General features: G+C 40.0%; 1 protein-coding gene across 2 annotated transcripts in view; it reads left to right on the top strand.

The window, feature by feature from the left end:
* Positions 1-973: 973 nt before the first annotated feature.
* Positions 974-12,155, top strand: part of si:dkey-122a22.2 — a 30,980-nt gene continuing 19,798 nt past the window's right edge. Inside the window, exons 1-7 of one of the 2 annotated variants that reach the window (XM_041988392.1) lie at positions 974-1,279; positions 1,906-2,068; positions 2,240-2,311; positions 2,384-2,460; positions 3,883-3,983; positions 5,959-6,075; positions 7,321-7,395. In XM_041988392.1, coding sequence (XP_041844326.1) covers positions 1,220-1,279; positions 1,906-2,068; positions 2,240-2,311; positions 2,384-2,460; positions 3,883-3,983; positions 5,959-6,075; positions 7,321-7,395 — 665 coding nt within the window. In that variant the 5' untranslated portion in view covers positions 974-1,219. The remainder of the gene's footprint in view (positions 1,280-1,905; positions 2,069-2,239; positions 2,312-2,383; positions 2,461-3,882; positions 3,984-5,958; positions 6,076-7,320; positions 7,396-12,155) is intronic. The other variant, XM_041988393.1, reaches the window with a different exon arrangement.

The raw sequence follows: 12,155 nt of genomic DNA, 5'->3' as shown, positions 1-12,155 counted from the left end.
AACCTATACTTTTATACTACAACCTATACTTTTATACTAAATCTTATACTTAAACTTAAGTATACTTTTTACTTCTTTCTGCCACAAAGTACTAATACTTAGTATATATTGATCCAAGTACAGAATAAAGTCACTGACTTGTGCTTACATTTAATTTAGCAGAATAAAAATGTTTTTCACTACACACGTTTGCTTGGAGGTGTTACCCGTTACTTACATGTTCAAGATCATACAGAACTGGAGTTTAAAAGTTTACAGTAAACAGTGTGTGTGCTCAATTGCATTATCTTTATGTTCCTAAAAGTTTAGTTTTAGTATTTCTAAGTTCATAAAAGTATACTTAAAGTATACTTCAATAAACTAAAATGTGTACTAAAAAGTATTTACGTAGTACACTGGTAGCATATGAGAGTACTTGGGCATGTACTTTTATAAACTTAAAATGTTCGAATTTAGTCAGAAGAAGTATTAAGTTAGTACACTTTCTAGTACACCACAAGTACATGGTCCGTAGTATACTTGTTATACCTATACTAAAGTATACTTAATGAAATAAACTTAAAGTATACTACTTTTTGCTCAGGGGTGCAGGACCCCCAGCCACCTGGTCAAGGGCAATCACCGTGGCAACAATCCCCAGACCCAGCAGGCTAAGCTCCTGGTGCAAAGGATCCCCATGAGAAAAAACACTGGAGTTAAACTAAGAGCAAATAGGCTTATAAGAACAATTATAATAAATAAGAACAGGGACTAAAAAAACAAACAAACAAACAAACAAACAAACAAACAAACAAACAAACAAACAAACAAACAAACAAACAAACAAACAACAAACAAACAAAACAAAAAACATCCTATTACTACAGAAAACGTTCTGGTAGGAAATAATATATGGGTTTAGGGGATACAGCGACCCCTGCAAGCCGGTGGTTGTAAATGAATAACCACAAGGAGTTCATTCTAAAAAGGCAGAAATAAACGGAAACAATTATCGTCATTACTGCTACATAAAACAACAAGAACAGTTTCAGATAATTTCTCTATACTTAGATAAGATAGCTGGATAGACACAAGACAGCTGTGGAGACACCAGTTTACGTTTTATGGGAGGCGTTAGAGAAAGATTGTCCCTAGTCGGCCACTATAGCTCCGTAATGCTATGAGGAAGTAAGAATAATTTCATTCATTTCTCTCTTGTCATTAATTGCTTCGTTTGAAAATGCGTAGAAGACCCGAAGCTCAGACAACTACCGGTGACTCTGCCAGCGCCGATAAGAAGGTAAACAACGTTAGCCGGCTGCTAACAGCAGCATGTGACAGCTCAGATTGCTAACACAAGTTACCTGCCTACTACTTAATTTTGCTGTTGTTTATACTAAATGCTGTTATAACCCAGATTTGTGACTAAAGGATGTATATATATATATATATATATATATATATATATATATATATATATATATATATATATATATATATATATATATATATATATTTATTTATTTATTTCTTTTTTTTTTTACAGCATGTTACGGTATCGCCCGTTTTCATTACTCTTGTCCGGAGAGAAATAAGCCGAAGCCCTTGAAAATAAACCAGCCTTTTTTATTTCTTTGAATATTACAGTTCACTTACAGTACTTCCACACTTTTCCTCCTTTGTTATTTTAAATGACCTCTCTGTAAACGTTGTACTATTCGGCATTCATTCTAGCATTTCACAGCAGTTTCTGCATCTGTGGTAATATGGTGATAAATGATAGTTAATTGCAATTAACACCCCCCCCCCCGTCAGCTTATTATTATTATTATTATTATTAATGTATTCTTGTTTTAATGATTAAATGAAAATATAGAAGTCAGGTTAATGAGTAGTCAAACTATTTTTTTTCTTTCCATAAATTAGGATCCTGAACCAAGAGTGCAAAGCCAAGCTGAATCTAAGAGCAGATCATCTTACAGCTCTGTGCTCATAAACATTGGAAAGTGTTTATTTTTAATCATCATCATTCCCCCGTTCCTCAACTATGCATCTCTGCAGAGAGAAGGACAGATGCTTTACCCTAAAGGTTGTGTCATATCAGTTTATCTGTTTAACAAAATCATTGTTTCTGCCAGTTTAATATGTTATTAACTGAAAAACAAACTGCAAATTTGACTGCCTCAGTTGCTCAGCGGGTTTTATGTGTTCTTAAGTGAGAACCACTAATTTTTTCTGTGATTTTTGTTCTTACATCCAGGGGGTCATATGATTGATGTTGGTTTAGGTCAGAAGATGCATCTTCTGTGTAAAGGACAAGGAAGCCCAGTCGGTAATAGATAATCAAACTTTTTTACTATGCCGTGTTTTTTAGTTTATTCCTAACTTGTCTGTTTTTCTTTAGTTATACTGGACACACCGACTGGAATGTCTTCAGATGTTTGGCTTCATGTCCAGGACAGTGTTTCCTCCCAGACAACGGTGGGAAATTTAACATTAATGAAACATTTAATGAAAGTATGCTCTGAAACTCAGAGAAATCACATTTCTAAGCTAAGTTAGTCGAACCTTCTGCTATTTGTCAGTGTTAGTCATTGTCATGATTTGTTACCCCTCCCTGAGCCGCCACCTCACCGCGGTGGAGGAGTTTGCACGTCCTGTAGATTTTTGTGAGCTGTGTTGTCGGGGTCTATATGCACCTGGTAGGGTCACCCATGGCAAACCGGTCTCTAGGGGAGGGAACAGACAAAGTGCAGCTCAATAGACCTCTGTGATGAGTAAAAATGATGGATCTAGGTTTCCCTCGCCCGGACGTGGGTCACCGGGCCCTCTCTCTGGAACCAGGCCTGGTGATGGGGCACAGAGGTGAGCGCCTGGTGGCCGGGCCTTTGCCCATGGGGCCCCGTTGTGCTCAGCTCAAAAGGGTGACACGGCTCCCCCCTTCCGTGGGCTCACCACCTGCAGGAGGGGTCATAGCGGTCAGGTGCAGTGTGAACTGGGTGGCGGCCGCCAAAGGTGGGAACCCTGGCGGTCTGATCCTTGGCTGCAGAAGGTAGCTCTAGTTACGTGGAACGTCACCTCTGTGGCGGGAAAGGAGCCTGAGCTGGTACACGAGATGAGCGGTTCCAGCTAGATGTAGTTACACTCACCTTAATGCACGACTTGGGCTCTGGAACCACTGTCCTCAAGAAGGGCAGGATCCTCTTCCATTCTGGAGTTGCTCCTGTTGAGAGGAGCCGAGCAGGTGTGGGCATACTCATTGCTCCCCGACTTGGTGCCTGTACCTTGGGGTTTACCCCAGTGGTCGAGAGGGTGGCCGAAAGATCCTGATTGTTGTTTGTGCTTATGCGCCGAAAAACAGTTCAGAGTACCCACCCTTTTTTGAGTCCTTGGATAGGGTGTTGGAGAGCACTCCTTCTGGGGACTCCCTCGTTCTACTGGGGGACTTCAATGCTCACGTGGGCAAGTCTGGTCTTCCCTGCTTAGGCAGCTGCCCCACGACCGGACCCCAGATAAACAGAAGAAAATGGATGGATGGATATCATTGTCAGGGTCATGCAGGGACAGTCCTTGCAGTTGCTCTGTCACATCCTCTCTGCTCAACAGTAGAGTTGAGACTGACAGCCTGCCCCATGTTATTTGTCTGAAATAGTGACCCAAGCTTTTTGGAAAGCCCTTGATACTTTAGAGCAACTAAGAAAAAACAAATATACAGGGGCTCCTGGTCACAGTATTTGAGTCCTTTCAGAGCTACTGAACTGTTATGCAGTTTATAATGTGTTTAGACAGGACAGCAAGGCTCCAGAGATGTATGCAAGTATAGAGCTTTTTATGTGTGTAAAAAAAGGTTGTTGCTACTGAAAATAAACCATCTGAGCTGTCCCTGTTTGTTACGCTGCTTAGGTGTGTACCTATGACAGAGTAGGATTGGGCTTCAGCAAGCGGATGATGCAGAACGAAACCACAGGAACCGAGAAAGTCTGGCAGATGTCCACAACAGGACGGTGGGTATACTGATCCAGCTGGTCATTTCAGTGAGGGGTTTAGTTAAGTCCACATTGTAGCAGCAGTGCCACTTTATCATCCATTTTTACAATAATTTGGTTTCTGACTGAGGGAATGGGCTGTTATTCACCTGCAGAGACTCATTTTCAAGTATGAATGTTAAGTTTGTAAAGTTATTTTAGGGATATTTAAATCACAATGTGGGCCAAATGGACTGTTTAGTGTGGTCTAGTGGGTGGTGCAGATGAATCCTGGTATTGATTACAAGCAGTTATTGCGAACTAGTATTAACAGTTGAGCATTATCAATTGTGTTTGCATCAGTTACATCTATTGAAGGAGGAAATACAGCCAGTATCTTCTTCATTATTGCCTATATTGGGACATTACTACATTACTTTAAGTGTTGTTATCAGCAGCTGATCATCAGTGGGACTGCATGAACGTTATTGGGAATGTTAAATGTCTTCATATTGATTCTTGTCTCTGACAGTCCAAACAGAGAAATGTGATTGAATGCTAAAACTGAAACTTTTTACATTTTGATTTGTGGATATATATATATATATATATATATATATATATATATATATATATATATATATATATATATATATATATATATATTTTATTATTTTCCTTCAAATTCATTGGTTGAATCATGTTTTTTTTCACTCTGCCCGGGTAGCTCATCAGTGCACTGCAGCGACAAGCACAGGCAAAAGTATCAAACAAAGAAGTAAACTTCAGCCAGTTTCTTTTGTCCTCATGCTCGTTATTTCAGCGTATCTTCTTTGTTTGCAGCACATTTGAATGGTTTTTTTTATTTGCAGCATTTTAAATTAGTTTTCAATCCTTTTTCATCTAACTGAGCCAGACTAAGAGTGACTGTGAAATGCAAAATCAAAACTATACAGTATTAATGAATAAATTAAGAATATGATATAAATTGAACAAAAAAATCATCTCTACATCTGTTAGAAACCAACACCAAATAAAGCTGCCCCTCATTATTGCTTTTTTTCTTTTTTCTTTTCTTTTTTTTTTTTTTGTTTTCAGTTCAAGATTCAGCATGGGAACACTGGGTGAGCAATTTACTTAAAGTCCTTTTAAAGCAAAGTTTAGTTCAGGCCCAGTGCTGGTTTATTCCTGGGGGAAACAAAAGCACATTAACATATTTACTACTGAGGATGATGGATTCCTCCAGTCAACACATCTCACTCTTGTCTCGCTGCAGAACATGGTTGTAATCTTCCTGCTTCTCTCGTCATAACACATCTGTTGAGCCCTAAATCTAAAGCCCTAAAGCGATGAGCAGGCGTGGTCTGGGGACGGTCAGCAGTCTAGTTACCTTGACATCTGGCTCAGAAAGCGGCGTCTAGCCAGTTTGAGATGAAAGCAATCAAGTTTTTTTCTTTTTTCAAAAATTAATATCTGAAGGACTTGATGACTACCTAACCTTCCTGGATGTCTTGTAAAATCTTTTAATTCCAGTATGACATTTCAGCTTTGATTTATTAGCACAACAAACCCGAAGCAGCGGATGAGTCTGAGTGGAGCTGCTGCCCTACATTTAATGCTGATGCTCCTCCTGATAATATAAGTTTGCTAATGTTTGCTAACGGTGCCTTTATTTACATAGTTTTCACAGAGTTGTGTGTGTTTTAGCAGAACAGTTTATTTTACTTTTACACCTGGAAAGTCTGGATATATATACATATATATATATATATATGTGTGTGTGTGTGTGTGTGTGTGTGTGTGTGTGTATATGCAATTTTTTTCCTCCTTGGTCGGTTATTTTATCAAAAGTATCCACTCACTGATTTCTCAACATGGAGCAGATAAGAGATCAAAGTGATTAATGTTGGCCCACCGTATTTATTTTTCATGCTGAGAGTCCTGGTGCCTCCTGGCCCAGTTTGCAGCGTGTCCTGGTTTTGCACACAGACTGATGAGTGATGCTGTCTTGCAGGATGGTGGATGATCTGCACCGACTCCTTCAGGCTGCAGGGTTGGCCGCGCCCTTCATCCTGGTGGGCTCTGAGCTCGGTACATTCAACGGCAGGTTCTTCAGCCACATTCATGATGTGTAAGTGTTTTACAAAATAGCAAAAGATATTGCACAAAAAGAAACATCTTTATGATGTTTTCTGCTGTGAAGGAACATCCTTAAACCCACTGGGAGAATTTAAGCTCAGGCAGAAGAAAGCCTGCAGTACAAATTAGCATGTCTTGCTGAAATCTGCAAGACCTTCCCTGAAAGTGACGTCTGGATGGGAGCAGATGTTGCTCTATAACAGTGTTTCTCAATACTGGTCCTCGGGGACCACTGCCCTGCATCTTTTAGAGGTGTCCATCTTTAACACACCTGACTCAAATGAACGGCTCGTTAGCAGGCTTGCAAAGAACTTGACTAGCAGTTTAATTAATCTGAATCAGGTGTACTGGAGTTGGAAAGAACTAAAACATGCAGTGGTCCCTGAGGACCAGGATTGAGAAACACGGCTCTATAACCTGCATGTACTTTTTATTGTTAATGGGGTCTTCACAGATATGGCAGTTGTTACACATGGAACAGGAACTAATGTTACCCCTACCACCAGGGATGCAGGCTTGGTCCAGCATGGATGGTCTCTCTCCTCTTTAGACTGCAGGACACGGTGACACGATGCAGCAGAACACTGATTATGTGATAATATATTGTTTAAATATTTGTAGAGTATGCATACTTATCACAGTGGTGTGTTAATTTGTGGCCTCGCGCAATCTGGATGTTGGTCTTTGTGTAAATTAGATCTTTATTTTGCCAGTTAAATACCAAAGTACCAGGATAATGTGTAGGATCAGCATAAAGTAAACCACACTGTTAGGGACCACAAAGAAGCAAAAATGCAAAATGTGAGGAGACGTTTGGCTCAAGCTTCAACAGATTTTCAAACTTCCAGACAGCATATGCTATATTTGGCCTTTCAGTCACTACAAAATAAGTTGCAGCGCGCTTCCCACCATCCACCATAACTCACCTGCTTCAGAGACAACTTTGTGATTAACGAGACAGGTTGCCCGTACAGGGGATGAAAGATTCAGGATTTTATTGGCACGATGTTGCTGTCGTTAGGGGAGGAAAATTAAACAGCGCTGTGTTGATGACACCTTTCCAGATGGACATATTACCTCTGGGTCTGGTGATTGTCTGGTCACATGACAAATCTAGAGAAAGGCGGAGAGGATGACGACATCCGTCTCACGCTCATTATGACTGAGTCTGGTAGGTTGAAGTTGACGAGTGGTGGTCCATAAGTTTCACTTCATCTGAGTGTGTTTGTGTCCTCAGGCAAGTGTCCGACCTTGTGCTGATTGATCCAATCCCAGAGGACGTTTTTGAAGAGGGCCAGTGGAAAGAGTACTGGTGAGTTTAAATGGTGGGAACATAAGATTATCTTTGCTGGGCGGGGCTCATTACACATGAGTAATTGGGGGCCAAGCAAACTCATTAACAATCTTCTGGCTTGGAACAGATGAGGGGAGAACAGGGGTTGTATTGGTGGTCGGGACAGAGTCACAGAAAGTGTAACAACGCTGCTTTAATTCTCCAGGCGAGATACATGTCAAGTGGTAATCATTGTGGCAGCATATATCTCGTTATGCTTTAATTATCATACATGAGGGACGCGTTGCTGTCGATGATAACTGAGTGCAGAGGAGGACTGTTGATAGAAGTGTCAGTTATGCAACACTAATAGTCATTTAGATGGTTAACAAGTACAGCACGCCGTCATTAAACAGTTTTACATCACTGAACAGATTTTAATGAATGTGTTGTATAAATTAGCAAACCATCTCAAGCTTTTCCATGTCACCAGCTGCAGAAAACCGGTTAGCTAAAATGTCTTGATCCATTTATCTGACACATTAATAAGTATTATTGATGAGAGCATGTTTAACGGTGGTACAGAGCATTGCTACCTTTCAACAGGAAGGTTACTGAATCCTCCAAAACTCAGCTGCCATTTGCAGATTGTGTTTTCCTCCCACGGCCTAAAGACGTGCGTGTCAGGTTAATTAGTTAGTCTAAGTTAACTACATGTATGAAGAGCATGGTTGTGTCAGCTGTCTGATGGACTGGCTCCAGACCTGAGTAGAATAAAGTAGTTTCTAGAGAATGAACAGATGAATGCTTGACCTGCAGGTAACGGGTGTGTCTGTCAGTTTCTTAATGTGTGTTGTCTGTGCTGCTTAGAAGAAAAACCTGCACCGTGAAAGCTGCTGGTTCTTCTAACATGAGCAGAATAGTGGTCAGATCCTTTAGAGGTAAATAAAACAGAAATACTCTAACATGGAGATTCTTCCTCACGTATACACTAACCAGCCACTTTTATTAGGTGCACCTGTTCAATTGATGAACACAAATAGCTAATCTGCCATTCTCATGGCAGCAGTCATGTAGACATGGTCAAAAAAAAACTTGTCAAAGTTCAAACTGGGCATTAGAATGAAGAAGAAAGGGGATTTAAGTGACTTTCAGTGTGGCATGGTTTACCATTGGAAAATATTAGCTAATTTTAAATTCAGTGCAACACATTGAAAAAAAAGTTGCAACAAGGAGAACAAAAAGGCTGGAAAAGTAGCTGGTGCAAACCGGAAACAGCCGGAGGAGCATTTGATAACTGATCAGGTTAATTAGCAACTGGTCAGGACATGGCTGGGTATGAAAAGAGCATTTCAGAGAGGCAGAGACTCTCAGAATGAAAGAAAGGCAGAAGTTATGTGTATTCCTCATTAAGTCAGCATCTGCAATTTTGTCATCACAATTAATTTCAAGTTAACAACTGTAATTAATAATGCTATATACTTTATGGACCCTATATGGGGAATTGGCCATTACTTATCTCTAGTTACACTAGAGTGGAATGGGCTGCCATGTTTAAGTGCCCGGTGAACAGCTGGGGAGTTAAAGTCTTTTTTTTTTTTTTTTTTTTTTTTTTTTTTTTTTTTTGAGTGACATTAAATAACAAATGAAATAATAATAAAAAAACATTTATTAAATTCCTATTACAAGTGCTCAGTTTCTCTCCATCTAAAACAGAATTTTACTTCACATACTGTCTTATATTCTGCAGCGTCATTCAGAATCACTAAGCAGGAGTGACTAAACACCCAGATCTGACAGAAAAGAGTATGCTAAGAAAGTGGTAACAGCCTGATAATGGAGTCATGCCCATGAGGATGTTTCCCGTCCACAGACCAATATTAGCTCGCAGCTTATATAAGCATGAGTCAAGCAAGATAAGAAATGGATCCCTGAAAATGGCCTAATTTGTACGTGACTCAAAGTAGAGCAGCACCATTTATCAGGGGTATGTGTCCAATTATCCTCTGATTAATAGGCATTCATTTAACTGAGTACATGACAGTGCAGCCACAATCCAATTACTCCGTGGAGAAGCAATGTAGAAGTGAAATGAAGCAAAGACTTATATTTAGTGAGGAAAAAAAACATTTTATCATCTGTGCTTGACTTCCTGAGGGGTAAAAATAGAAGTAGGAATGGTTTACAGTATACAGTATGGACATATAGGATGTACAGTACAACACTTATATAGTAGCAGCATCCCAGGTCCATTAGCATTCTTCAGCTTCCTTTTCTGCCTGTTTTCCTCTTTCTGCCCTGCAGGGTTTCGTGTAGCTTTGTGTGTTTCTCCTACTCAGGTATGCGTTTATTAGCTGTCGAAGGTCTTGCAGCATTTGGTACACAAGATAAGTAATTCAGAAGGGAGTGAAGCTGCACCTGAGCAGGATTGTGGGGAGCCTCTATCAGCTTTGCACTGGGACTGGATGATTTACACATCAAAGAGCAGCTCATTAACAGAGGCTCACTCCCAAAATTAGTTCTGTTACATCCTACAAAATGAATCACTGCCATCTCCTGAGAATGGCGTGTGTGTTTGTATGTGTGTGTCCCTGTGTAGGTGTTGGCTTTTGCCCGCTGGTCATAAAGGGTCAGCTTTCCCGTTAGGGTTTTTCCTCTGCAGAGATGGCAGCATGTGTCTCAAGTCCTTGCAAGTATAGATAAAGCTGTTTCTAGATAAATCAAGCATTGGGACTAGCATCAGTGATTAGCAGAGGACAGACTGACAGCTAGGGGTTGGAGTTACTTTGCAGTGTCACTTCTTGTTTCGCCAAGCAGCTGAGCTTGTGCTTCTTTCCACTTTAAGACAGATATTATTTCCTGAATTTAAACTTAACTCGCTTTGCACAGACAGCATCTCTTATGTTTGATCATTCTGTCTTGCTGCTGTGACTTTACATCACCTAAATGACTCTAACAGAAGTAGTAGACGGATTAAACTTTATGTAGTACCAGATTGGATCTGCTTTTATTCTTAGTTTCCTAGAAACATTCCTCAGAGGTTTTGTTCCATATTGACATGACAGCATCACACAGTTGCTGCAGGTTTGTCGGCTGCATCCATGATGAGAATCTCCCGTTCCACCACATCCCGAAGCTGCTCTACTGGACTGAGATCTGACTGTGGAGGCCGTTGGAGTCCAGTGAACTCATTGTCATGTTCTAGAAAGCAGTTGGAGATGATTTGATGATCTGAGCTTTGTGGCATGGTGCATTATCCTGCTGGAAGTAGCCATCAGAAGATGCTACACTGTGGTCATAAAGGGATGGACATGGTCAGCAGCAATACTCAAGTAGGTTGTGGTGGTTTGACCATGCTCCTGTCACGTTCAAATCCCTTTTCTTCCTTATTCTGATGCTCAGTTTGAACTTTAGTTATTCATCTTGACCATGTCTACATGACTAAATGCTTTGAGTTGTTTCCGTGTGATTGGTTGATTGGCTATCTGTGCATAGCAAAATGAACCAACGCTGATTAATCAGGAAACTTGACTTTGTTTTTAAAATCAGAAATAGGCTTTTTTTTTTTACTCCTTCCTGATTTTTCTAATAGAAGAGAAAAACAAAACTGCAAATGAAGTGTCAGCTTGTATTCCCTTTTGTAAATACACCATATACTGTGCCATTTTACAATCCAACCTTATTTTATCATTTAAAAAAAATAAATTACCTGAGACACACAGTTTTGGGTCTCTGTTTTGAGTATTTTACTGTGATTGTGAAATTCTTTACAGAGAAGAAACACATTTTTTCAGTTCTTCCCCTGTCAAATTAAAATGATGAGTCATATTGTTGCCGTCCTGCTTGGTTGCAGAGGGACAGTGGCCAGTCCAGGAGCTTCTCAAGTGTTGGCTTATTAGAGTAACTGACTGTTACATCTGATGCTTCAAGTAGTTTAGTGCTAAGCTTAGTTCTGTTTAGTTTTACCTGTTTGTACTCAAATATTTGACTGAGCCATGATTAAGGAGCCCATATTCTCATTCATGTTTCTTTTCAATAGAGCTTTGCGGCTTATTGTTAAAAAAATATATTATTTTTTCCATACTGTATATTTCTGTTGTACCTTCTGTCTCAAACACTTTATTAGCTACTGTCTTTTTAAGCTCCGCCTCCATGAAGAGCCAAGTCTGCTCAGATTGATCAGAAATTATGGTCTGCAGGAAAGCTGCTCATTCTTTGCACGCTGATATGCCAAAGAAGCTACTAGGCAGGTATTACAGTGTAGGTGGGTAAGCCAGGTATATTAGTTTCTGGCCCATTTACACATTTATTTGGTTATTTTCAACCATCTTAAATAAAAATCTTCTTTTTCTGTAGAGTTGTGTGCAGTGCATCAATTACTATTAGAAGTTCTTATGTTTGTAACACTGGAGTCACTTAGGAGCAACAATGAAAGAAGTCTGAATAAATATCTACTGCTAATAAAAAGAAGACAAAAAGCTGTGAGAGACATCAGGTTTACAACACGTCAGGCTCATAAGATGTGATGTGTTAGACAGAAGCTGCGATTTGAGGTGTTTGAACCTGGGACGTGTTTTTCTTAATGAAGGTTTATCTCTAGTTTTCCAGAGGTGAAGTTAGAGGAGTTGGCTGATCTGTTTTAGGATTCTACTCCGTTCAATCTGTCCCTGCCTTGTCGCACCTGCTCAGCAGCTAACGGGGGTCTGCTCATGTCAAGTTACAGACGAGTCGGCAAACAACAGGAAATGAGTTGCTGTGTGGACATTTCTGCTCAGTCTCCACCGACACTCATAACTAAT

The sequence above is a fragment of the Melanotaenia boesemani genome, chromosome 6 (genome assembly GCF_017639745.1).
Source record: "Melanotaenia boesemani isolate fMelBoe1 chromosome 6, fMelBoe1.pri, whole genome shotgun sequence".
Lineage (NCBI taxonomy): Eukaryota > Metazoa > Chordata > Actinopteri > Atheriniformes > Melanotaeniidae > Melanotaenia > Melanotaenia boesemani.
The sequence above is the reverse complement of the archived record's forward strand: the minus strand, read 5'-3'. Positions and strand labels throughout refer to the sequence as shown.